This window comes from Centroberyx affinis, unplaced genomic scaffold (genome assembly GCF_046629955.1).
Source record: "Centroberyx affinis isolate AG114_WGS23_722 - 3 ecotype Tasmania unplaced genomic scaffold, CSIRO-AGI_Caff_v1 ptg000509l_1, whole genome shotgun sequence".
In the NCBI taxonomy this organism is placed as follows: Eukaryota; Metazoa; Chordata; class Actinopteri; order Beryciformes; family Berycidae; genus Centroberyx; species Centroberyx affinis.
In genome coordinates this window covers 80,442-103,216 of record NW_027279160.1, presented here as the reverse complement: position 1 = coordinate 103,216, position 22,775 = coordinate 80,442, and the positions used below count along the sequence as shown (strand labels likewise).

Genomic DNA, 22,775 nt, shown 5'->3' with positions numbered 1-22,775 from the left:
GATAAAGGGCAAGCAAATGATATGTAGTGACAGACAAGATAATGGACCGGAGAATCTGAGAAACAAACTGGCTGTGAATGCAATACTTCAAGATAGAAACGAGATTGAAGAGGATGCACAAGAAACGGTCAGAACCACAGAAACTCGGGAGGAAGGCCTGCACGAGAATTAGAAAAAGCGGTTACTTCATTTTTGCCCGGGGTGGGTACTGTATGAGACGGGTCGGGATGGAAAGGGGGGGGGAGATGCAGAAATCACATGAGGCGGGAGGCGAGGAGCGTCAACACAGGCCATGCAAATGCAGCTCCTCCGCCTCCCCCGTAAGGTCGCCAAAGTCAAACATTCGGACCACATCGCATACAAAAAGCTAACGGTGACCGACGCCGCCTCGCGTCGCCGCGGCAACATCGCGAAAAAAAACGTTCCCACGGAGCGCCTCCCTGTGGTTTTACAGGCAAGATGGCATGGCGTTTTACAGGTGGAAAGTAGGGGTATCATGGCGGTGCATATATAGATATTTCAGATGGGTTGTTTTGTTGTTGTTGTTGTTGTTGTTTTTTTTGTTATCTCTGCTCCCTCCGGACAGGACGGACGCTTGCTGAGATGCCGGTTGGTGTTTTTCTTTTTAAAAAAGCCGCGCCTTCTTCTTCATGTCGTTCTTCTTCCAGAGGGCCAGGCGCTCGAACTGCTCCAGGGTCATGCCGAAAACCTGCTGGAAGTCCTCAGGAGATAGGTGTCTCTGGGAAAAAAACAAAACACAACAGAAATAGGCAAAAGATATTAGTGCAAGAGAGCAATGTTGCACATGCTGCAGGTCAGAATTTGAAACAAACTCCACGGGTGGTAACAAGTTGGGTTAAAGTTAGGTGAAGTCAAAGATACAAGGAGAAAATGGTATATAAAAAAGTGTAAAAGTCAAGGTCTAGGCATGACTGTGAGTAGGATACATAAATACCTTTATTATATAACTTACAGTCAACAGTGGTTGTAGTTTTAGTGGTTGGAGTTTTAGTTTTACAAACATTTCTTAGAGGCAGGAATAATGTCATTGGTTGAGTTAAACCTCAATGGGCGGAGCCAAAGAACCACAGTTTTTCAGAGCTCAAGTTAGCTAACTGGCAAACTTGAACAGCAAAGAAGGAACTCTGGTCAAAATATAAATAAAAATATAAATTGCAATGGCTTCTTTTTTTTCATTCATTCATGACCATGGCATTCATGATCACAGAAGGTCAGCAGCTAGCTAACTAGCTTACTTAGAGCGCTATAGGTTGGTATGGCTTGTTTGAATTTGGAAGGTCAGCTAAGCTAACTAGCTAACATAGACAAAAGTGCTAGGCTTCATAATATTAGCTTCCTCCTCCCTTACCTCATGCCTTTTTCACTGGGCTTCAGTCTAATGTTACTTAGCCAGAAAAGACTGTTTCTTTTGCTTCACCCACTTAGCACTAACTCAACCAATCAGATTATTTCTGCCTCCAGAACAGCTCCGCCTCTGAGAAATCATTGTAGAAGAAAAACTACAATCTGCAGCCTGGACCTGGACCTGGAACTATCCTATATTAATTTCCTGTTTTGTTTTTGTTTTTTCACTTCACAAAAGATATAAGTCTCCTTTCACGAGCTTGGTCAGTACTCAACTAAAAAGTATTATTATTGAGACAGTATGAAGGCTCAGAGGGAAACAGTGTAATAGACTGAGAGAGACAGAGAAAAAAGAGAAGGACTTGCAGGAAAGGAGTCTTCCATAACTGCTACCTGCATCATTTTCTGAAATCTGGAGTTAAATGTCTGTCTGATATCACTTCCAAACAGTTGGAAACAGCTGCTTTAATATGAATTGTCAAAATGCTGTGTTCTTTTAGGGTTGACATTGAACTTGGTCTCTTGGTCAAATTCTTCATGAGTCTCTTCTTGATCGAATTCACTTATGTTTATGAAAACGACAAAAGTCTATTTTTTTATCCAGACTACATAATGTCAGATTGGACTCACAAACCAAGACATCCATCCAAGCCTAAGATCATGGCTGTGTTCACCACATGAGGCGTTACATTGCCTTCTGTATTGAGGTTTAAAACACCAAGCTGAAATCTGTGCCTTAGAAGCTTCTCCAAACAAGAGTCCTGTCCAACCCCAGTTTGGCTCGTGTTGCAAACACTCACTAACCCCTCTGTAAATGTCAAAAATATACCATGGAACAAAAACCTGCATGGTATTGATTTAGGCCCAGAACAAAAGCACACGCCGCTTTATCGTAAAACTTTAAAAGAGGCTGCTCTATGAACTGCAGTTGTGCGCCTCTATGACGATACTGACAGTAAATTAGAGGCGGGCTGACGCTGTGTGACAGCCAATCACCTGGTTTCCATAACAACCAGGCCGCTTTCCAGCAGAGTGTGGAATGTGGAGGGGCTTCCTATCAGATACATACTGTACTGTGCACTTCATTGGGCTTGAGTGTGAGTGTGTGTGTTTGCTTGCATGCATAGGGGTGTGTTTGGGCATGCACTTGTCTGTGTTTATGTGTAAGTGTGTGTGTGTGTGTGTGTGTGTGTGTGTGCAATCAGACGTCAGATCAGAAATTGTCCATTTTCATAATAATATTGCTGTCACCGAAAAATCTCGTAACTCCAATTTTGTTGATTTTTAATTTCAACTGAAGGATTACATGGTTCCTCTATGGGTTCCGAAAATTCTACCAACCTTGGGCTTAAGCTTATTCAAGGATGGTTTTTGTAGCTCCAGAAAAGTTGACGTTTTGGAGATACAAGGTTTTCACCCCAAATACCTTTTAATTTTCACCATGCTGACAAGATAATAGTGTGAGGCTGTAAAAAGTAAAAAGAGGCCAACAAAGCTGTATGGGGAGGAGAACAGAATCTCTACTCTTAGCAAAGTTCTGTTTTAGTAAAGGTATTATTATTCATATCCAATTCATCTAGTCAGGACATTCTATTGTGGTCCTATTATTGTCATAGATCTCTGCTTGGACAAGTTAATGCCAACCATAATGTAAGTCAAACTAGTCCGTAGCATGGGATAAATGACTGAATGATGACATAATCACCACCATTCACCCACATAACAGAAAGATTGTATTTGAATCTGAAGAATGGCCAAAAGACTTGGGTTAGGCTGATATATCAGTTTGCTGATATTGGCCTTTTACTAAATATCAGATATTGGCCAGTCATGTCATCCAAAGACCTGCAATGAAATTTTTTTTTTTGCACATTTTATGTATTAATTTAATTGTTCATGTATGTTTTTTGAAAATTAATTCTTCATTTAAAGGCCCAATGTATCATAGAGTTTCTTTTGTCTGGATTTCAGTGGAGAGTTTTAGTGTCCCATGATGGTCTAAATGGTGTTTCAGAGGCTTTTCCACCCTGACAAGAAGAACATTTTGAGGGAAACACTTTTGAGGGAAATGCTTGTCATTTTGTGACATTTTTGGGCATGAAAACGGTCAAAATGGCCTTCAAAACCCATAAACCCTCCTAACCCAGCGTTCGTTCGTCCGGCCACCCTCCCTTTCTGATTGGTTGGCCGAATTTATTTGCCATATTTCTTTTATCTTTCTTTTCTTTCTTCAGACAGAAGATATGCACGAATTAAAACTTCCAGCCTCCTTCACTGGCAACCTCTCTTTCTCAAGTTTACTCTTTGTCTCTCCACCTTTTCTATGATTGTATTCTTCCTTTTTGTCTTTGGTCTTACTCTCTGTCTATCTCCACTTCCTCTCTCTCAATCTTTTATCCATCTACTTAACCTATATTTATCCAAGTCAACTGGGCCCCCAAATCCTGTGGTAAACACTAAATACTTATAATTTTTTGGCATGAAAATCGTCAAGATATCGAATATTGGCGCAAAACATAAAAATATCGTTAAATATCGCCCTTCAGAAACCCATATCAGTCAAACCCCATTAAAGACTAGCCTGGCTGTTATGCTGAAAGAGTAACACGATCGCACAACAGTCTGAACTGCATACCGCTGATTTGCATAAACCACAATGCCTATGAGTTTGAGTGTGTGTCATGTGAATGTGATCGGTGAGGCGTGACTGTTGGCGGAACACCTACAGATGGCCGCTTGCTCTGCGGTCATCGCAGCGAATTGAAAACCGCTGAAATCACCGTTAGGAGATAAAGTTTTTACTGCCTGGATCGACTGGCTTTCCAAACCCACGGGACGATGACAACACTCGCACCCGGTGTGCGGAGTGACGAGCAGACGCGCTGCATACGAGAGGCATGACACACACACACACACACACACACATACAGAGACAGTGCAGATGCAGAGGGGGAGGATACACATCAGCACCTCATAACTCAATTTGTTGCAAGCAGACCAGCCCACTGCAATGAGCCAACACACACACACACAAACATTCGTACACTGGAGTTAAAGGTGAAAAGGTCTGACTTCTACCACTCATGCTGCAGAATCAAAATGGAAAATGGAGTGTAAGAATCATTCAACAATTACAAGCTTTTAAGTGGTAGAATAAATGTGGAGCACAGGGCAACAGGAACTGGATGTCGAAACTAAAAAGTCTGGTAGAAGCAGATTTCAAACTCCACACCAACTGGAAGGTGCCGGGAAAAGTGAATGAGAAACATTCTCGCCTCCTTCAACAACAACTACCGTCAATGTGTTCTTTAACGAGGCACAATCTAACCGCTAAACTGCTTCAGTGGCCAACAGTAGTAGACTGTGGTTGTACTGGGCAGCTCCCAGTGTGAAAGTGAGGAACTGTATTGAATGTGAAGCAGGGTGTTGCTGGAAAAGAGCATGGGGCCCAGTTGACTTGGATAAATATAGGTTAAGTAGATGGATAAAAGATTGAGAGAGAGGAAGTGGAGATAGACAGAGAGTAAGACCAAAGACAAAAAGGAAGAATACAATCATAGAAAAGGTGGAGAGACAAAGAGTAAACTCGAGAAAGAGAGGTTGCCAGTGAAGGAGGGTGGAAGTTTTAATTCGTGCATATCTTCTGTCTGAAGAAAGAAAAGAAAGATAAAAGAAATATGGCAAATAAATTCGGCCAACCAATCAGAAAGGGAGGGTGGCCGGACGAACGAACGCTGGGTTAGGAGGGTTTATGGGTTTTGAAGGCCATTTTGACCGTTTTCATGCCCAAAAATGTCACAAAATGACAAGCATTCAGTGTTTCCCTCAAAATTTTCTTCTTCTCAGGGTGTAAAAAGCCTCTGAATCCGCATTTAGACCATCACGGGACACTAAAACTCTCCACTGAAACCCAAAACTAATGAAATTCCTTGAGGTGGGTGAGCAGCACCTCAAGGCTCCTCGTTAGTAGAAAAGGCAACCAGCAGCCACAGAGGCAATGACCTAGAAAAATAACAGCAGCTTGACATTAAACCACACACACCGGTTAATTACTCTCACACTCCATCAGAAAACCGGGGCCAAGTTGTGGACGTATGGAAGAAATGTCGGGCTTGCTTCCAACGTCAAAATCCACCGGTCACGACTCGAGGAGACTGTCAAAGTGTGAACTCAAATAACGTCCAGAAGTGTCAAATTGTAAAATCAGACGGTGAGCAAAAAGTGTCACACGTCATAAGAGCGTGGATGGATATGTGAATATTATTGGATAGCCATTCCGCTTGACAGCCAAGTGTGCGTTAATGGAAACATACAGTAAGAGTTCTACAGGGAGTCTGAAAAGTCTGGAACTATGGGGATCAGTGGGATCTTTTCTACTCCGCGCAAATTAGTTATTAGGATGGCCGAATGGTCTATAGGCAGTGTACTTACTGTGGAAACGAAATTCAGCTGGTTCATATGTACAAAAGCACACGTTTGAGGAGAAGCTGAGGCGATACATTGGTTTCCGCCTTCGCAGTGTGTACATGGCCAAACTAGTGGAATTCGTCACGCACCAATCATCTGGTCTAAAACTGGTCTAAAATATCACATGATTGGTTATGTTGCCTTGTGGAAAAGTGTCTCCACCTCCTTTTCCGGTGAATTGCCTCTGTATACATGCGTTAATATCTTGTAGTCAGTAAACAAAACGATATACGAAGCCGCAGCGAGTATACACACATTTGTTTTTGCGACGATGTGTTCGACCGTAGTTTCCCCTTTGTTTTAACCTCTTCCACCATCATTACAAACACATGTCGCACGGCCAAGCTTTGTTCAAACCCTCAGAACTTTATTTTAAATTCCAGTCGAGATCCCAAGGTTTCCAAAGATACCAAATATGGCATGCTGAATTACAGGGGAAAGGGTATAGAACGATGCACACGACACATGACGCTACTTAAGTGGAATTAAGGCGAAAATCAGGGTGCAAGGGGTTAAGTATACTGCCTCCTTAGGGTGCCAGCGTTTTGTGGTGTCCAAATGGAGGTGAGGGCGCGAATCCCACTTCTAAGTTTTGATACTCGTTCAGCAGGCAGTTTCCCAGAGTTTCCACACTCTTCGGACTGCAAACCCAAAGCACTGTAGGGTCAAGGACCAAACAGTGGTGGGAATAACAGAGGCTGGAATACAATCCATAACTCTCTCACACAGACACACACACACACACACACACTCATGACTACGCGACTCCAGTGTGGTATTCCCGACCGCAGAGGGCATCTCTTGCGTCAGTAACACCTCAATATTCCGACGGTCCGACTCCTCTCGGGACGACATTCCCAGGATCGAGGGTTCATAGGGAGTTTGTAGTAGAGTTACTGAAGGTTTAAATGTTTGAAAGGGGGATAGATTCTGGAAAAAAGTTCATGTATCTTCTTGACAGGACAGGAGGAGGATCAGGGCTACACCACAAGACTAACCACAGGGTAGAGAGACTGGAGACTGCAGTCTTATTAGATGGAAGGACGGGGGAAATGTGACCTGAACTGAATTCATGGCCAATTTCACAACCAAAATAAAGAAACAAAAATCTGTCAAAGCAGACAGACATAGCTTAAACTTAACTAATGGAAGTTCTGAAACTATAAACAAAGAGTGTAAGAAAAAGGACCACAGGAAACAAATTGTTTAGGGACGTGAAGTCCACGATGGGTCCACTGCAGCACCGTTCAGGACTGGCTGGACAAAGAGGAACCGGAACTTCTGGCTGATTCCGGTGGGCTTACTTTTTGTTGTTAGGGGTTGTGGAGGGCTGAATCTTACTGAATCGCCACTAAAGTGCTGGAGCTTTCAGGCATGAGAAGGTGTGAGAAGCATGAACACCCAAGGTACCAGGATGGCACGTCTGCGGGTCCCGCACGTCTAGCCACGCATGAAGCATGTACCAAGTGCAAGTTTTATTACTTGCCTTGCTTTCCAATGTTGGATTACTTTTGATTTGTTTTAACTCTGAGTATTTCACAGCTCTGATTCCTGTGATTTGAATAGTTTGCGTTTTTTCTTGCAAACGATACAGCAGGCTTTGTGTCGGATGGATGATTGCAAGCAAACTTGCAATCATCCATCCATTTCTCCAAAAATGTGCACTTCCACATTATGGCTGCAAGCTTTGACTGGCACTTTTATCCCACTTGGTTTCGTTGACTAACGACTGAACCGACAAACAACCCAATTTTCGTCGTTAGCTAAATCTCCACAAACAGAGAAGCACTTCAGAACGCTTTACAACCCTGAATATCACTGTCAGCACCGCTATCTAATTGTATATTTGCATCAAAATAAAACTTCAGTAATTCAGTCATTACAGGGTGAAACAATTCAAGACCACTAATAACTGTACTGGGCAATATTTTAATGTACAAATATACCCATTTACCCATTTATCATCTTAAATTACAAAGTGGGGCAGCAACAGAGAAGAGCCGCCCATTCTCACTAATTGAGATGCTGTAGATTCACCCTATTTGCAGAAACTATTATTATTTTGGTGTTGGTCACTGGCAGGAAATATTTTCCACACACAGGGAGTGACAAAACAAAACTTGTGAAATCCAAGACTGTGTCTCCTAAACAGCAGTGAGCAGCGCTCCATACAGAGAAAGCTGGACTCATTAACATTAGATCTTTTCCTCTCTCATCCCTTTGGTATCTTTGTTATAAAGCATCACCGACTAGGTCTGTAATGAGCGTGCTGTGTGCAGTTTACTGACATGACCTTACAGGATTTCTGAGGATTGAAGTCAGCTGAACAGTTTTCCAACAGTTACCTCTCACTGCCAGTTGGGGCCGCCAACGTGCGAAGTTGCAGCTTTAAGATATTTTAAATCATATTTAGATAATTTAAGACTTTTTCAGACTTTTTAAGGAGCCTCAGATACCTGGGATAAATGACAGAGGAGGGAGAAGAAGGGACGGAGGAAATTAAGACAGTGGACGAGAGCGATAGAGAGAGAGTGAGAGAGAGAGAGGGGGAGAGCTCACCTCCAGTCTGGTGCGATCTACATCTCTGGGAAGCTTCACTCTCACTCTGTGCGTCACTGCCAGCATTTCATAGGGGTAGACCTGGCACACACACACACACACACACACACAGCAAGTTTTGTGGGAGATTTATTAAGCAATACAATTATAAGCTGATGTCCAAGCGAAGCTGCCAACAATATTAAACTACATTTGTGCAAAGTATTAACACGTGAGGGAAATCTTACCTTGTATTCTGAAAAAAGAGGAGAAGAAGAGGGGGAGAGAGAAAGAGAAAGAGAGAATTAATCTGGTGGAACAATGAGTTGTTATTCCAATAGCAGAGCGATTATGAAAACTACCATAATAGAGCATGAAAATAAATTACAGCTAAATAGTCGTGGCAGCACCTTGTGAACAAAAGTGATTATCCTCGCAGATATTGTGTTTCAGAGCACGACGTCAAAGGCGTTATAAACTGTTGTTCTGCGCGTGCACACACACACACACACACACACACACACACACACACACACACGCACAATGCTGTTATGAGCTTGGCATCCTGTCCACTCACTCTTTAGCTGAGATACAGCAGGAGCTGAAGCAGACAGCTTTGAGAGCATGTGACACTCGCACACACACACACACACACACACACACACACACACAATAATTCCGCAGCTGGAAAAATGACATCATTCCTCTACGCTGTTACCTCTAGTCACTGATCTGCAGCCAGAACTGCAATGCTTCACATTTTAATCAGGGGATTGTACGCTGATCTTAGATCTGTACTTACATTTTACATTTTAGGCATTTAGGTGATGCTCTTATCCAGAGACTTACAATAAGTGAAGAGGCAGGGGTTCAGTGCTGTTACAGGACACTAGTGTGCCTTTCTGCCCCATTTACCCTAAACCACTTATGAGACAACTTGATATAATGTGTCCCTATGCTATTTATTCTATACTATTTTAGTATGATACCTGATATAGGATGTGAATGTGTGATATGAATGTGATTTAAAGTCACATCATCATATGACATCTGCTTATCAACACACAAATGCTGAGCTTTAACATGATAGCATAAATATGACAGATCTAAGAAGAGAGTGTAAAAAATATTAAGAACACAATCCTAATATTGAGTTGCACTCTCTTTTGCACAATTGTAAGAGGTGTATTTTATACACTGTAGAAGTGTTTGCTGAGAAGTAGTATTATATAAATATTAATTGTATTATAGATATATGAATAATACATTACAACAGTAGAATAAGTTCGCAAGCAACCAATAGTGAGGAGGTCAAAGGTCAGGGTCTTAGTGATCTTATAATATTGCTATTACGATAGAACGATCATGTTAGAACGAGTGCTAGGAAAAGCAACATAAGTAACATAAGAGCTAAATAGAGAAATAGAAGATTAATAGATTCATTTCCATTCTCACCTCTCATGCCTCCCCAGCTGTGGGAGTCTGGGTCCACATCATCTTCGGCCATCTCTGCAGCCTGGAGGAACACACACACACACACACACACACACACACACAATCATGACCATGGACAGACCCGTTCAGATGGCCTGCTCCATCTCGCCATATTTTACAGTCCTGGTCTTTCTCAAGCCAGGGTTCAGCTGAAAGCCTTTTAGTCACCGCTCGTGTTGTTGCCCTTCATTTGCTCACATTCTTTCCGGGTGACCGAGAGGAAGTACGTCCCACGCACTAATAGTGAGCTTGTATCACGTGGGTGTCACTAAGTTTAAGAGGTGAATGAGGAGAAAAGAAAGATCAGCTTTGGGTCACGCTACACTTTTCAAGTTGACAAGTGTTGATTGGAGAGTTATTTGTCCACTTATAGAGCTGAAATTGCCCTGGGGCGGCTATTCAAAGCTATCTAACATTGTTAAATGAACTCTGATGGGTGTGGACTAATATAAGCTCATAGTCATAGTGTTGATTTGCACACTTAAATTAACAGTGACCAATTTAATGTCATGCAGGAACATTTTGAAAGCAATGATGTAATTAAAAAATTATAACTACAATTCAAATCAGCCATCAATTGACAGCAACTTAGTGTTTAGAGTTAAAGGGAGTGTTGAGCAGCATGCAAAAGTTTTTTTTTGCTACACAGCCCCCCATTTCATCACAAAACCCCACCTCCCTTCAATGCCTCTGCTTCCAAAACACAAAAACCCACCATGTCAACAACACTAGCCGGCAATGTCAGCAAGTGGAAGATAGGTCAATATACACTGCGCCATAAATCCGTCGCGGGCCGCCCTGAGCTTTCATTTCCTTCTCCGTTCTGTTTTGTCTGTCTGTCCTCCATCCATCAACAAACACACAGGGAGAGCAGCAATACCGCATCATTAGATAATAGACTAAATACCCCCCCCCCCCCCGCAGTATCAGCATCTTCATAATAAACCAAAAGGCCCGCCTGTGCAGAGTGAATGGTACTGCCTGATCCCTGTGTAATCTGATATGGAAAAAAAGAGAGAAAGCTGAACCCGAGCAAAACAATTTAAACGTTCTTAAATGCTACTCTGTGGTTTCCCTGTGTTGATTAGTGGAGGGGGGGGGGGGGGGGGGGACAGTTCATTTGTCAAGGACAGATTCGCAAAGCCGCGGTATAGGTCAGATCAGAGACCTATTTGGTTACTGTACATACAGTGGGTGATGTGACCAAAAGGATTTTGTGGACCTAAGTTGCTATTTCCCCTCACTTTTCCTCCTAAAAACCTCTATTACTGCGGAGGATGCATCCTATTATCTGAGCTGACAAGAGCTGTGCTACCCTTTAACACTAGAAATGCCACAACCCCAGTCGATTGACGGCTGTTTTGAATTTTAGAATTGAAATATCTCAGCTTTCAAAATGCCCCTCCATGACTTTATCTACCCTGTGCTGATAGATTTTCAAACTCAGGCAAGGAAATAGCCTTATTGGACTTTCCTTAGACCCCTAAAATCCATTGGCCCTAGTGTTACAATCCCCCTCAGTACAACCTTGTCTATAGTACTTACAGTGGAGTAGGCTGCTGCAAAGGAAATCAATCTGGAGGAAAAAACACCTATGACTTTTCCACCTATGAATTTTAGACCAGTGGTTCTCAACCTGGGGGTCAGGACGCCCCCAGGTGGTTGTAAGATGAATTTTCTGCTATACAAATGCATTATCATCTATCGTCTATTTTGTCTTATTTTTCTCTAATTTTTGCTTTTTGCTTGTGAAATACAGAATAGCTTTCAGTCTCTAGGCTTCCTTTGATAGTCAAATCAAACAACCTGAAAAGGAAAATCCTCCTCCTTCTTTGGTTGAAGTCTTCACCACTTGTGAGTAGGCATTGCTTCATTTTAAGGGGTCCAAAGCCAAAAAAGGTTGATAACCACTGATTTAAACTATCTAATATAGACTCTGAAGACAAATACCGGAGAAACAGCACCACCTAGTGATCTTAAACATTACAGCTGGCAGATCAGAACACCAGCACCTTCTCTAATGAACCAGCAAAGCCCAGAGAGCAAGATTTAAAGGCTCCTCTAATCTGCGTGTGTGCTTGGCTTAATCCCCCTCACTATGGCGACAGGCACACCTCCCTGCCCTTAACGAGTCACTTTCCAGTACCTCAGCGAACGCTCCAGGACTCTCAGTAGGACGGCCAACACAAATCAAGCGCACCCCTGCCAAGGCTTTAAGAACCCAACCTTTATTCTGCGAGGCCAGAATCAGAAAAAAGAACAAAGAGAGACTAAAGCGCTGGTTAAAGCTAGGTTTAATTAGGGGTAGGGTATTGTGTCATGTGGGTTTAGGTGGAAATATACACAGCCTGGAGCCAAGAGGGACGACCAAGTGCTGTGTGTGTGTGTGTGTATACAGTATGTGTGTACTTGTGTGTACCAAATGTGGATGAGGTGGAGTAGATGAGATGAGGAAAATCCTCCAAAGTGAGGCAATTTTGCTGGTTTTAAGTTCTACAAGAGGCCAGTTTAGGATCAGAACTGGGGTTAAGGGTTCAGATTAGAATTAGGATTAGGTTTAGGGGTAAGGTTAAGGCTGATTTCGGGTTAGAGCTTGGGTTTAGGGTTAAGATTGGAATTAGGAATGGGTTTAAACTAGGTTAGGATAAGGCTTAGGATAATAGGTAGGTAGGGTTAGGGTTAGGGTTAGGGTTAGGGTTAGGGTTAGGTAGGGTGAGGGTTTCATGGAAGGTCCTCATAAGTACAGTAATACAATATGTGTGTGTGTGTGTGTGTGTGTGTTCGAATGCTTTTCCTCTGGCAGCACTGAGAGCCTCAAGTGACTTATGCCATGATGCCATGATTCAGCTCCCCTAAGAGGGAAGCAATGCTTCTCAGATGTGAAGCCTGAATCAATATCGCACAGACTCCAGTGACCTCATGGGAGCCACGGAGAACAGCTCAGTTCAGTTTTTCCCTTTACTTTTTCTCCACAGTCACCGCACCTTAGCCTCACAATAGCTGCTTTTCCATCCAAGCATTTTGATGTGAATTACAGTGCGATGTATTGAATTTGAAAAGCCGAACGGAACGCAACTTTTGATTCAATTTCCTCGATTCCTCGCAAAAATGGTTTTACGCTCGCTTGAGGCGGACAGTCTTATTTTGTCGAATAAATTTAATTTGTCTCTAACGGTCCTCACTGAAGCAGCCAATCACGCAATGGAAGTCTTTGGCTGATGTGTCAGAAAGCATCACTTTGAGCTCTGAACACAAGGAGTTTTTTTTAACTACTTCCTTATTGAATTAAGTTTTAAGGTATGCAAGCATGGAAGCTCACCTTGTAGATGCCGTTCCTTCCATAGCCGGGTAAGGAAGCAGACTTGTTGTAGGGGAAATCTGCCAAGAGAAAAAGACATTTATTAAAAGACACTTATTATGTAAATGCAAAACATTCTATATAAAATGGAAAAGCCCTGATCCTCAGTTCTCATTGGCTGATTCAGTTCCTTTGAATATTAATGGACAAACCGAAAATCACTAGTCATACCGGTGCATATGTGGTGCTTCAGCCACTGCTCAAGAACTATATTTTATTACTACCTTACTAGTATTGATGAACAATAAAATTTATTGAACATTTGCAACCGTTCTTTCTAATACAGTCCTATCATGGCTAACAAATTCATGGTCTCTTGTGGCTTATTGCTTAAACAACTTGCTCAGTCTCTCACAGCTCATTGGGTGATTTTATTTGATCTGACAACCCATAATACGAATTGATCGGTGGCGGTCTGGCCAGGCTGAGCTTGTGATTGGCTACTCACTGGGCTCGGAGGTGTCGGTGGGCAGGCTGCAGGTCGACTTGCGGGGATCCAGGTCTTCTGGACCCGTCTGTCCGTCGATCTCGTTCTTCAAGATCATCCAACTGGTCCTCTACGGAGAGAGAGGGAGAGAGAGAGAGAGAGACGGGGAGAAAGAGAGAGATAGGGATGGAAAGAAGGATGGATGATGGAAACGTATGAGTTAGTGAATTAGAATGAATGGATGCATCTGTAAAGTTTGAGAAACAGTGACTGAAAAAGGCAGATATGGACAGAGAAAAAGACTGACGTGTTCAGAAACATAAGCGTACACGCACACACGCACACACACGCACACACACACGCACACACATACACACACACCATAGACCCACCTTGCCGTCCTCCCCATCCTGCCAGGATGTTCTAGAGGCTGTAAAACAGTCAGATGTTACAGGATGTCACAGTTAATGTGCTGTATCATCTGCCTCGCAGCTCCACTGTTACTGCACTACTAACACACTGTGGCCAAGGCATAAATCAGCCTGGGATTATGACATCATCAACAGCGGACAGCATCTAAGGGGAGCTCCAAATGCATCGCCTAGGGTTACTTAGCATATTGTAGGCTAAAGCGTTAGCATGCGCACTGGACAGAACTATCTACCAGAGGGACAGAGATGATTTTGGTGCCAATCCTCTCGTCACATATTGGGTAAGAAGACCAATGGACCAAACTAGTGACTCAGCTAAAATCATGTTGACTCAAAAGTAATGTCAGTTTACACAGCTCCAAGGTTAAGGAGTTTGGGGAGCGGTGTTTGAGATCTACATGCATTCATTTTCTAGGGCAGACGGACAGCATACGCCACAATACATTCCCTTGTCAGTGACCTCATGTCTGCTTGAATGCATACAATCTAAACTGCCGACAGCCAGCTCATAAATCTGAAGTATGCCATATGCGGCTGATTTACTTGTCATCATTGATAAAGATGAATGATATTTCGTTGTGCGATACAGGCGATAAGAGCTCCTTGGACTCGTGCGGTCATACTTTCTGGGCTACTTCGTGATCCGCTAAGCCTGCCTTCGTTCAGATACACACCATATGGCTTGAGTGCAACAATTGCAAAAACCGTACAACGTAATGTAGACACACAAACAATGGTTAGGGGAGAGACACGGTGATTGAAACAGTGATCAGCACAACCATACAAAGTGATTCATGTTTGCAACCACACACAGTGGACATACAGTCATGGCATCACGACTAAAACCAACCGATGAGCTGGTGAGATGGATGCAGACATGTGGACGGGATGAGCAAATCAATACCCAAGGGCCACAATCCCAAGAATCATTTTAAATTCCAAATGGGTTGGATTATCAATGTGTTGCTGTATTGCAAATCAGGCAACAAAATTCTTGAAATTAAAAAAATGTCAACACAAAAAAACTGAAGATGGGTCATTGAAAACAAATGAGCTAAGATCAGTTTTACACTCTTCCCTCTAGTGGTTAATTTAAAGCTACAGCGGGCAACTTTGCACGTTGGTGGCTCCAAATAGCATGGAGAGGTAACTGTTCTGAATATTGAAGTCCAAAAAATGGGAACTTCAATACGCAGAAATCATGTAACATGACTTTATACCAAAGGGATACCAAAGGGACGCGAGAGGAAAAAGATCTAGCGTTGGCGAGTCCGTCCTTTCTCTGGACGGAGCGTTCGCTTTCTGCTGTTGCAGAATCAATCTTTGTTCTTGTGAGTTCTTGTGTCCTCCATGACACGTTTGACGTAATCTAACTGCTGAAGTACGATTACAAAATAATAATACGAAGAACACAAGGATGGAGGACATATATAGATCCTGAAAGTTGTCTTGCCAATCGAGGAAGCATCAGAAGGTGACATGGCCGACGAGAACGAATGAGAAGCCCCAAGGTTCATTGAGAGAACAACGCATCATGTTCAAACGCTGCTATGGTCTATAGCACAAAGCCGATAGAAACTGCTGTGAAAATGAACAGCTGTGCGTCTTAACTGATTGTGCAACGTCAAGCACACTGTCCATCTCAAACTTTAAAGATACTTCTTTGTTCTCGCTTTTTTGAGAAGTTCATTCTCTCCAAGACAACTTGGGACAACTCTTCCGTTGGTAGGTGGAGAAGTGTCCATACCCGAGATAACTTCTTTTATGGCATATAGGCCAAAAAAATCTTGCCTAGTGTAGCTTTAAAATAAGTAAAATATTATTTTAGAGGGAAGGGCATCTGATCCTGGAGCAGGGTCACAGGTACAATCATAGTCTTGTGATAGTTTCTTTTATCAAGACCTCTGAGCTGCATTGCTCAAATGGACTCCACTATCTCCATAAACTGATTAGATGGATTTTTGGTGCATTTTGTCATAAAATTGGCCCTGTGTCCCAATTTTCCACCCTTTTTGATTCTGCACTTGTCTAGTAAGTAGATCTTATAGCATAGAATGGGTCTAATCCATGGAGGCTATTAGACGAGTGCAGGGAGAAAAGGGAGGAGAACTGGGATGGATGAATGAAGGAAATGATTGACAGGCGACATGCGACACATCGTGCAGAGACCAGACCAAGAGAGGAAGTGTTAAAAGAGGAAGTGGACTGTACCATGCTGTCTGTAGATAGGGGGTTTTCTATAGATATTATCTTTGACCTTAGTCTCTGAAGATGGGAGGAGAGGCAGAGGAGAGAGAATGGAAGAAGCCGAGGTGGGAGGGAGAGAAAGAAAGAAAGAGAGAGAATGGGGAAAAAAGAAGCATGAGTTAGCAGTTATCGAGGGATGAGATATTTTGAAGAAGCCAAAGGAGGGGCGGCATAGCTCGATTCGACACAAGACATTCGTCATTTTTATTATGGCACATCAGAAACGTCAGCATTTTTTGGTATTATTCATGCAACATATTCAAAATATATCATTTTGTTGGTCTTTGTTGATGTGAAATGGGGCATTTGATGCAGAAAATTCACTGACATTCAAAAAACAATGAAGACATTTTCCCAAGACATCAAAGAATCTTCTCATATGAGCATTCTTTACACCAATTTCCTGAATATAATCATACAGATCTTCACCACAAATTAATAATATTAACATACACAAACAGATAGGAGTAAATAAAAGTCTGGTTGCATTAACTGAAATGTTAGATGAAGTGCCTCCGGGGGATAATGGGGACAGTATGTTTTTCCCTGAGGCTGATCTAATCCATCTCAGTGTCGGTGGACCCAGACGGGCCTCTGTCAGAGATGCTTAGCAACAACTGTCACACATTAAGCCACACCAGAAACATGACTCACAATAAAACAACACATGTGGGTCATTTCTCTGGCTTGTTTCAGTCCCTGCCAGCCTCTGAAACAATATCCATATAAAAGCAATAAGGACGATGACTAGGAAAGCCATTAAGTGGATAATCGTTGGCTCTGTTTTTTCCGCTCAACTTGCTTCCAAGTTGGGAGTTCCCCCCTTTGCATGACTGACAGTGTAATTGTCAATGGGAACAATCTGTTTGGATCAAAGGGATTTTCCTTTGTGGGAGACTGAAAGTAATGAACGATACACTGTTACATGTCAACTCCTGTCAAAGTGTATTGCAAATTTTATGATAAGTGATGCAATCCCGTGTCAGATCATCGCTGTGTCAAAAAGAAATTGGCTTTTTACAATTTCACGTTGCTGCTTAGCAAGCAGTTGAGAGAATGAGGAGAGAAAATCCAAAAGCAAGAGGCAAGAAGCAAACATTGTACAACATTGTATAAAGTACAAAATAAAGACAATAAAATGAATTTATGGTACTAAATATCCCACACATTTAGTAACTGGCGATGGGTTGCCTGGTTGTACCTGCAGGAACCTGGAAAGAAGGAAGTCCAGTGCGCTAGAAAATAAAAGGTTACCCCTGAACCACTGACAAGAAATCAGCTTTCCTATCCTTGATTCTATGTTTAAACATTAATTGTGAGACCCTCCAAATTGGCTTGAGATCAGCATCTATAAGCAGGGATGTAGTGGATGGTAAACCCACCTAAACTCAGGTTACCCAACCTTTTTATTTGGAGAATGGACTGCCATCAAACTGATAGTGAAAATGTATTTGATTTGCTATTTGTTCATATTGGTGGTTGTCTGCCTTATATGATGATCATTGACTGGAGCTCATAGCTTACCCAACTTTTATATTTACCACCCCATGTCACTGTCTAGAAGCAATATCAGCCTACTCTCTAGAAAGGTAAAGATAAAGAGGGGGGTGTAGGGGGTCAGAGATGAGTTTGCGAGCCAAGCGGTGCAGTTATGGCCTACCTGGTACGTGGAAATGCCGGGGGGCAGCCACGTATGTAGAAGTGGAGGAGGGGGATTTGCCGTCGGAATAGGTGGATAAGCTGGGGGTGCTCCGACCACTTTCACTGCCTCCATTTGGGGAAGGAAAGAGGCATAGAGGTGGTGGGGAGGGGGGTATGAGGGTAAGAGGGCAAGGGTTTGGGAGACAAGGGTTTGGCAGACAAGGATTTGGGAGACAAGAAGGGGGCAAAGAGGCAGAGTTATGGTAGGTTTGTTGATGTATGAAGTAAGAAGCTGTGGCTATTACTCTATTTACGCAGGTGACTTGATAACCCAGCCATTTACTGCATTGATGTTTATCATCTTGACACTATATCATTATCTTGGAAGAGTTTTTGGTAGAATGTCCTGCTGGTAAACTTCCTGTTAAATGATGAGAACATAGACACCAAAATCATCCATGTGTTCCCAGTAGATCATTGGCACCAGCACTCCATGCTAACACTTTAGCATTACACTATGTTGAGTGATAGTAGGCTCCATGCTAACACTTTAGCGTACACTATGTTGAGTGATAGTAGGCTTCATGCTAACACTTTAGCATGTACTATGTTGAGTGATAGCAGCTCCATGCTAACACTTTAGCATACACTATTGAGTGATAGTGGGCTCCATGCTAACACTTAGCATACATGTGGTAGAAGGCCACTAGCACTAACTTGTAGCAGCTCTAAAACTAACCATATCATTTAAATTAGGCTACTTACCATTCAGCTTTAGAGATAAATCTTAACTTCTTGTTTTCTCACATTTGAGCTATTGTTAGTCACCTAGTATCACTCATAGTGGAGCATGGAACCTACTATCACTCAACATAGTGTATGCTAAAGTGTTAGCATGGAGCATCAGAGCCAATGATCTGCGGGGTACACATGGATGATTTTGGGCGTCTATGTTCTTATTATTTAACAACAGTTGACCAACGGTCCAGTCTCCCAAAAACATGGTGAATTCCTACAACAACTCCTCTTTGTGTGTGCATGAGTAGGGAGTGGCATGCATGCGCGCTTGTATGAGCGTCTGTACTATGCATGCATGTGCAAGTGTGTGTGTGTATGTGTGTGTCTGTACTGTATCTTCATGTGCACATCTGCATTCAAAAACGTGTGTATATGCAAAAGCTCAAGCATTTGTGTATGAATCTATATACGTGTGTGTGTGTGTGTGTGTGTGTGTGTGTGTGTGCGTGTGTGTGTCTTTGATCATGACCAGGGCCCACCCCAATGTGTTATGTTACAGACAGGCTGGGTGATGGAGTCACCGACACCTTAGAGGCCAAAACTAATAAACACTCTACATCCACAGCTCTGAGAGAGAGAGAGAGAGAGAGAGAGAGAGAGAGAGAGAGAGAGAGAGAGAGAGAGAGAGAGAGAGAGAGAGAGAGACATTGTTAGTCGATTGAACCCACACTCCTCTCCCTTAAGATAGAGAGGCAGCGATCCGGATGCAAGAGGATTAGATCACTGTCACACACACATAGTGCTGTTAGTGCGGGAGTGATCCTCTACGCGCACACAAACACACACACACACACACACACACACACTAGAGTGCTGTTAGTGCAGGTCTGGGTGTACAGGAGGGGCAGATCCTCCACACAAACAGCTGGAGCTGAGGTAAGGGGTGACGGAGGCTCGGGGAGTTTGGGGAGGGGATGCGTTATAATACTGGACAATAGGTGGTGGCCATTCATTAATTAAAAACCAATAATGCAATAACAAGAGATAAGAGAATTTCTTGGCATCATTAACATACAATCAGGGACACAAATGTAAAAGCATGCATTATTCATCCTTCTAAATGTCGAGTTCATTGCCTCATCTCTCCCTCACTGTGTCCCTAAACTGCCCAAGAGCCAGAGAGTGTTTCAAAGAGTATACAAGCCTTATAAACTGCCCACTACCACAGTTACTTCTATGTAGTGAACCTGATAGCTCATTAAAAGGGCGGCCCATTGCATGAAAACAAACAGCCCTCTTTCACGCCGTGTTAGGAACCGCTAGGGCCTGAACGAGGCCGGCGGCCCAGTGCGTTACATGCCACTGCAACTGGCAACCAGACCCCAAATTACAGCTCGGCCCGCTTGGCGATTCCATCCCTCCGTTCCCCCCTCCTCTCTTTCATCTTCCCCTTGGAGAACCTAACTCTCAGCCTCTCCGCCCTTTCATGGAAAAACCGCCGAAACCCTGGACCGCGCGTTCGTGATTTTCTGTGCAAATGTTTCGAATGCAGCCTCATTCCTTTCTATCTGTCTTTCGTTCCCTCTCTCCCTCCCTCCCTTTAATCGCTCTATTTCAGGGCTCAGGCACGCACAGCTATATGTTAGGGAAAACATTTTTCCAACGCTCTACCAAAAATGGTTCTTTGGCTTTCATCACAGCAGGACCCTTTTTGGTGCTGTGACCCTTTTAGAAAGGTTCTCTCGAGCTTTTAGAACCGTTTAAGAATGTATGAAACTTTCCAAATTAGCAGTGTAACAAGAATTTTTAAGAACCATACTGTTCATCTCTGTTATTTCTTCACCCTAACTCGAGTCTTAACTGACTGAACATCTGTACTCAGAGACTAATATGCATCTGCTCCTGAAACTGTCCGTAATCCTGCAGTAAAAAGTCAGCCAGAATACAATCCCAAAGTGTGATTTTAAATTACCCTTGGCTCTTGTAAAACTTGCTGATGATAAAACTTGCAGATGGCTATAAGGCTAGATGTCTGCGGTCTGGCTAACTGTGCTGCTAAGTTTGTGAAGAAACATGCTGAGTGATTCCTCGGTCTTATCTCCTAGGCTTGCAGTTAAAACATGTCTGTCTTTGTCAATGCTTCGGTCAAGGGAGTTGTTTTCAAGGCATGCATTTGACGATAAGCAATACTTTATGACATTTATTATGTGCTTTTGTCAAAACCACAAACTCCATCAAGACGATTTACGTCACCCCATCAAAAAAGCTCAATTGACCTATTCTTCCGTCATCAAAATAAGAAACCTGCACTGTAAAGTCACCTCAAGGACAAAACCGTTTTGACACCAAAGGGATAAAGGCTGACACATGACAGTGAACAAGGGATCATTCAGAAAAAACAACAAGGTAGAAGTCAAAGGCAGGCAAACAATTACGTTTACATCAATCTAAACAGACAAGCAAAATGAAATCAGAAGTTACCCTTCACCTTCTTCTCAAAGATAATGCCAAATGTAACAGAAACACAAACGGGTCTACATAATTACGTCAAGTTGACCATGCACAACGACAACCACGTCCACAGACACAAGTGAACAGGGCAAGCAGAATGGGAAAACTGAGTGGTCCTACACATGAACCTTGATGCACACCAAGAAACCCGACAACACCACGATACCGGACAACAACATCACAAAACCCGCCGACCATTCCGCTAGGAAGGGGAGACACAGATAGAGAAATACTAGCGATGCTTTTACCGTTAGGAGGAGGTAAATTGAGATGCAGGGCTGTCCTAGGTTTAGGGTCAGGTAGGGGGTCCTGTTTGAACCCTGGGGGGCGGGGTCAAGGGATGGGAAAAGATGAAGCAAAGGGAGGTGGTTGAATACGATAAACCTGTCTGTAGGGGCAACGTCGTGCAAGGGGAATGGGTATAATACTGGTTTGTGATGTTGATTTCAGGGAATTGCGGTATCGTGATCAGATGTAGCATTAACAGATAGCGTGATGGCTGTAGTTCCACATTTAACATCAATAATCGTTCATCAGTGATCAAACAATAGTTACAGCAGATCAACCCAAAGGCAGCGCACACCAGGCCAGACGTTCTGTTTCCCATTATGACTCATGGGCCGATGGTGAACCCAGGGACCCAGAGTGAGAGTTTCCAACACATGGTTAATTTGGTGCTTAACCACAGCCCATGCGAAGTGAGGTCAGTACCAAACGGCAGGGCCGACTACCATGAGTATCACAGCACTCCACACATCAGGACTTTAATCTCAGTCGAATACGGAGCGGACCAGCACCTTGCTGCTGGAACTAGAGTTTTATTGCGTTTCAATGTTTTTGATCTTGAATAGAAAGGTTACATGGTCGTTTATGGGTTGAGCAGGTTTCATGACCTGAGGACTTGTTGTTAGACTGAGTTCCAAGAGACTCTTCAAGAACAAAAGTAGCTATGTAATTTAGCTTTTTTAATTTTGTGCTTGAAGAGTAGGCTACCTTGGAACTATTTCTTTTGCATAGAAAACAGCAACCCGGAAACCAAAGAGCAACTTCAACAAATGAAATGAAATATTTCAGAAAATGCGGCATTTTTTAATGAATTCTTAAAATCTTTTCGGAGAGGTTTGTGCTGTGTGCCAGCAGCAATGATTTCAGCAAGTTGTCCGTCATCTGTATTGGACTAGGTCTTGGCCCCTGTCTCAGCGTGCTCTGGTACCTCTGAAGTAAGGGATGTAGTTGTGCTGCTGCAGCATGGCCAGGGTGGTGGGGTTGAGCTGTAGCGACAAGCTTCCACTGCCCCCTGACGGTATGGGCGAATACTTGCCACTACCACCACCACCACCAACACTACCGCTACCTTCAGCCCCACCCGAGTAGTACATGGGGAGGGAGGATGAGTCCCTAGCCCAGGTGGAGGGGTATTTAACACCACCCATGGAGGCCGGGGGCAAAGGAAGGGAGCTGGAGTCACGGGCCTGGCTGCTGTATCTACCGCCAAGGCATTGTTCTGGCCCTGAATGTCCAATCAGATCATATGAAAGATATTAAGACAATGGAAAAA

The 22,775-nt window shown here is 43.1% G+C and overlaps 1 protein-coding gene across 1 annotated transcript in view; it reads right to left on the bottom strand.

Annotated features, from left to right (window-relative positions):
* Positions 1-228: 228 nt before the first annotated feature.
* Positions 229-22,775, bottom strand: part of ablim2 (actin binding LIM protein family, member 2) — a 64,430-nt gene continuing 41,883 nt past the window's right edge. Inside the window, exons 14-24 of the mRNA XM_071517652.1 lie at positions 22,431-22,727; positions 21,466-21,537; positions 17,988-18,095; positions 16,292-16,345; positions 14,042-14,079; positions 13,671-13,779; positions 13,184-13,242; positions 9,826-9,886; positions 8,619-8,626; positions 8,392-8,472; positions 229-739 (exon numbers count right to left, since the gene is read on the bottom strand). Of these exons, the coding sequence (XP_071373753.1) occupies positions 626-739; positions 8,392-8,472; positions 8,619-8,626; positions 9,826-9,886; positions 13,184-13,242; positions 13,671-13,779; positions 14,042-14,079; positions 16,292-16,345; positions 17,988-18,095; positions 21,466-21,537; positions 22,431-22,727 (1,001 nt within the window). The 3' untranslated portion in view covers positions 229-625. The remainder of the gene's footprint in view (positions 740-8,391; positions 8,473-8,618; positions 8,627-9,825; positions 9,887-13,183; positions 13,243-13,670; positions 13,780-14,041; positions 14,080-16,291; positions 16,346-17,987; positions 18,096-21,465; positions 21,538-22,430; positions 22,728-22,775) is intronic.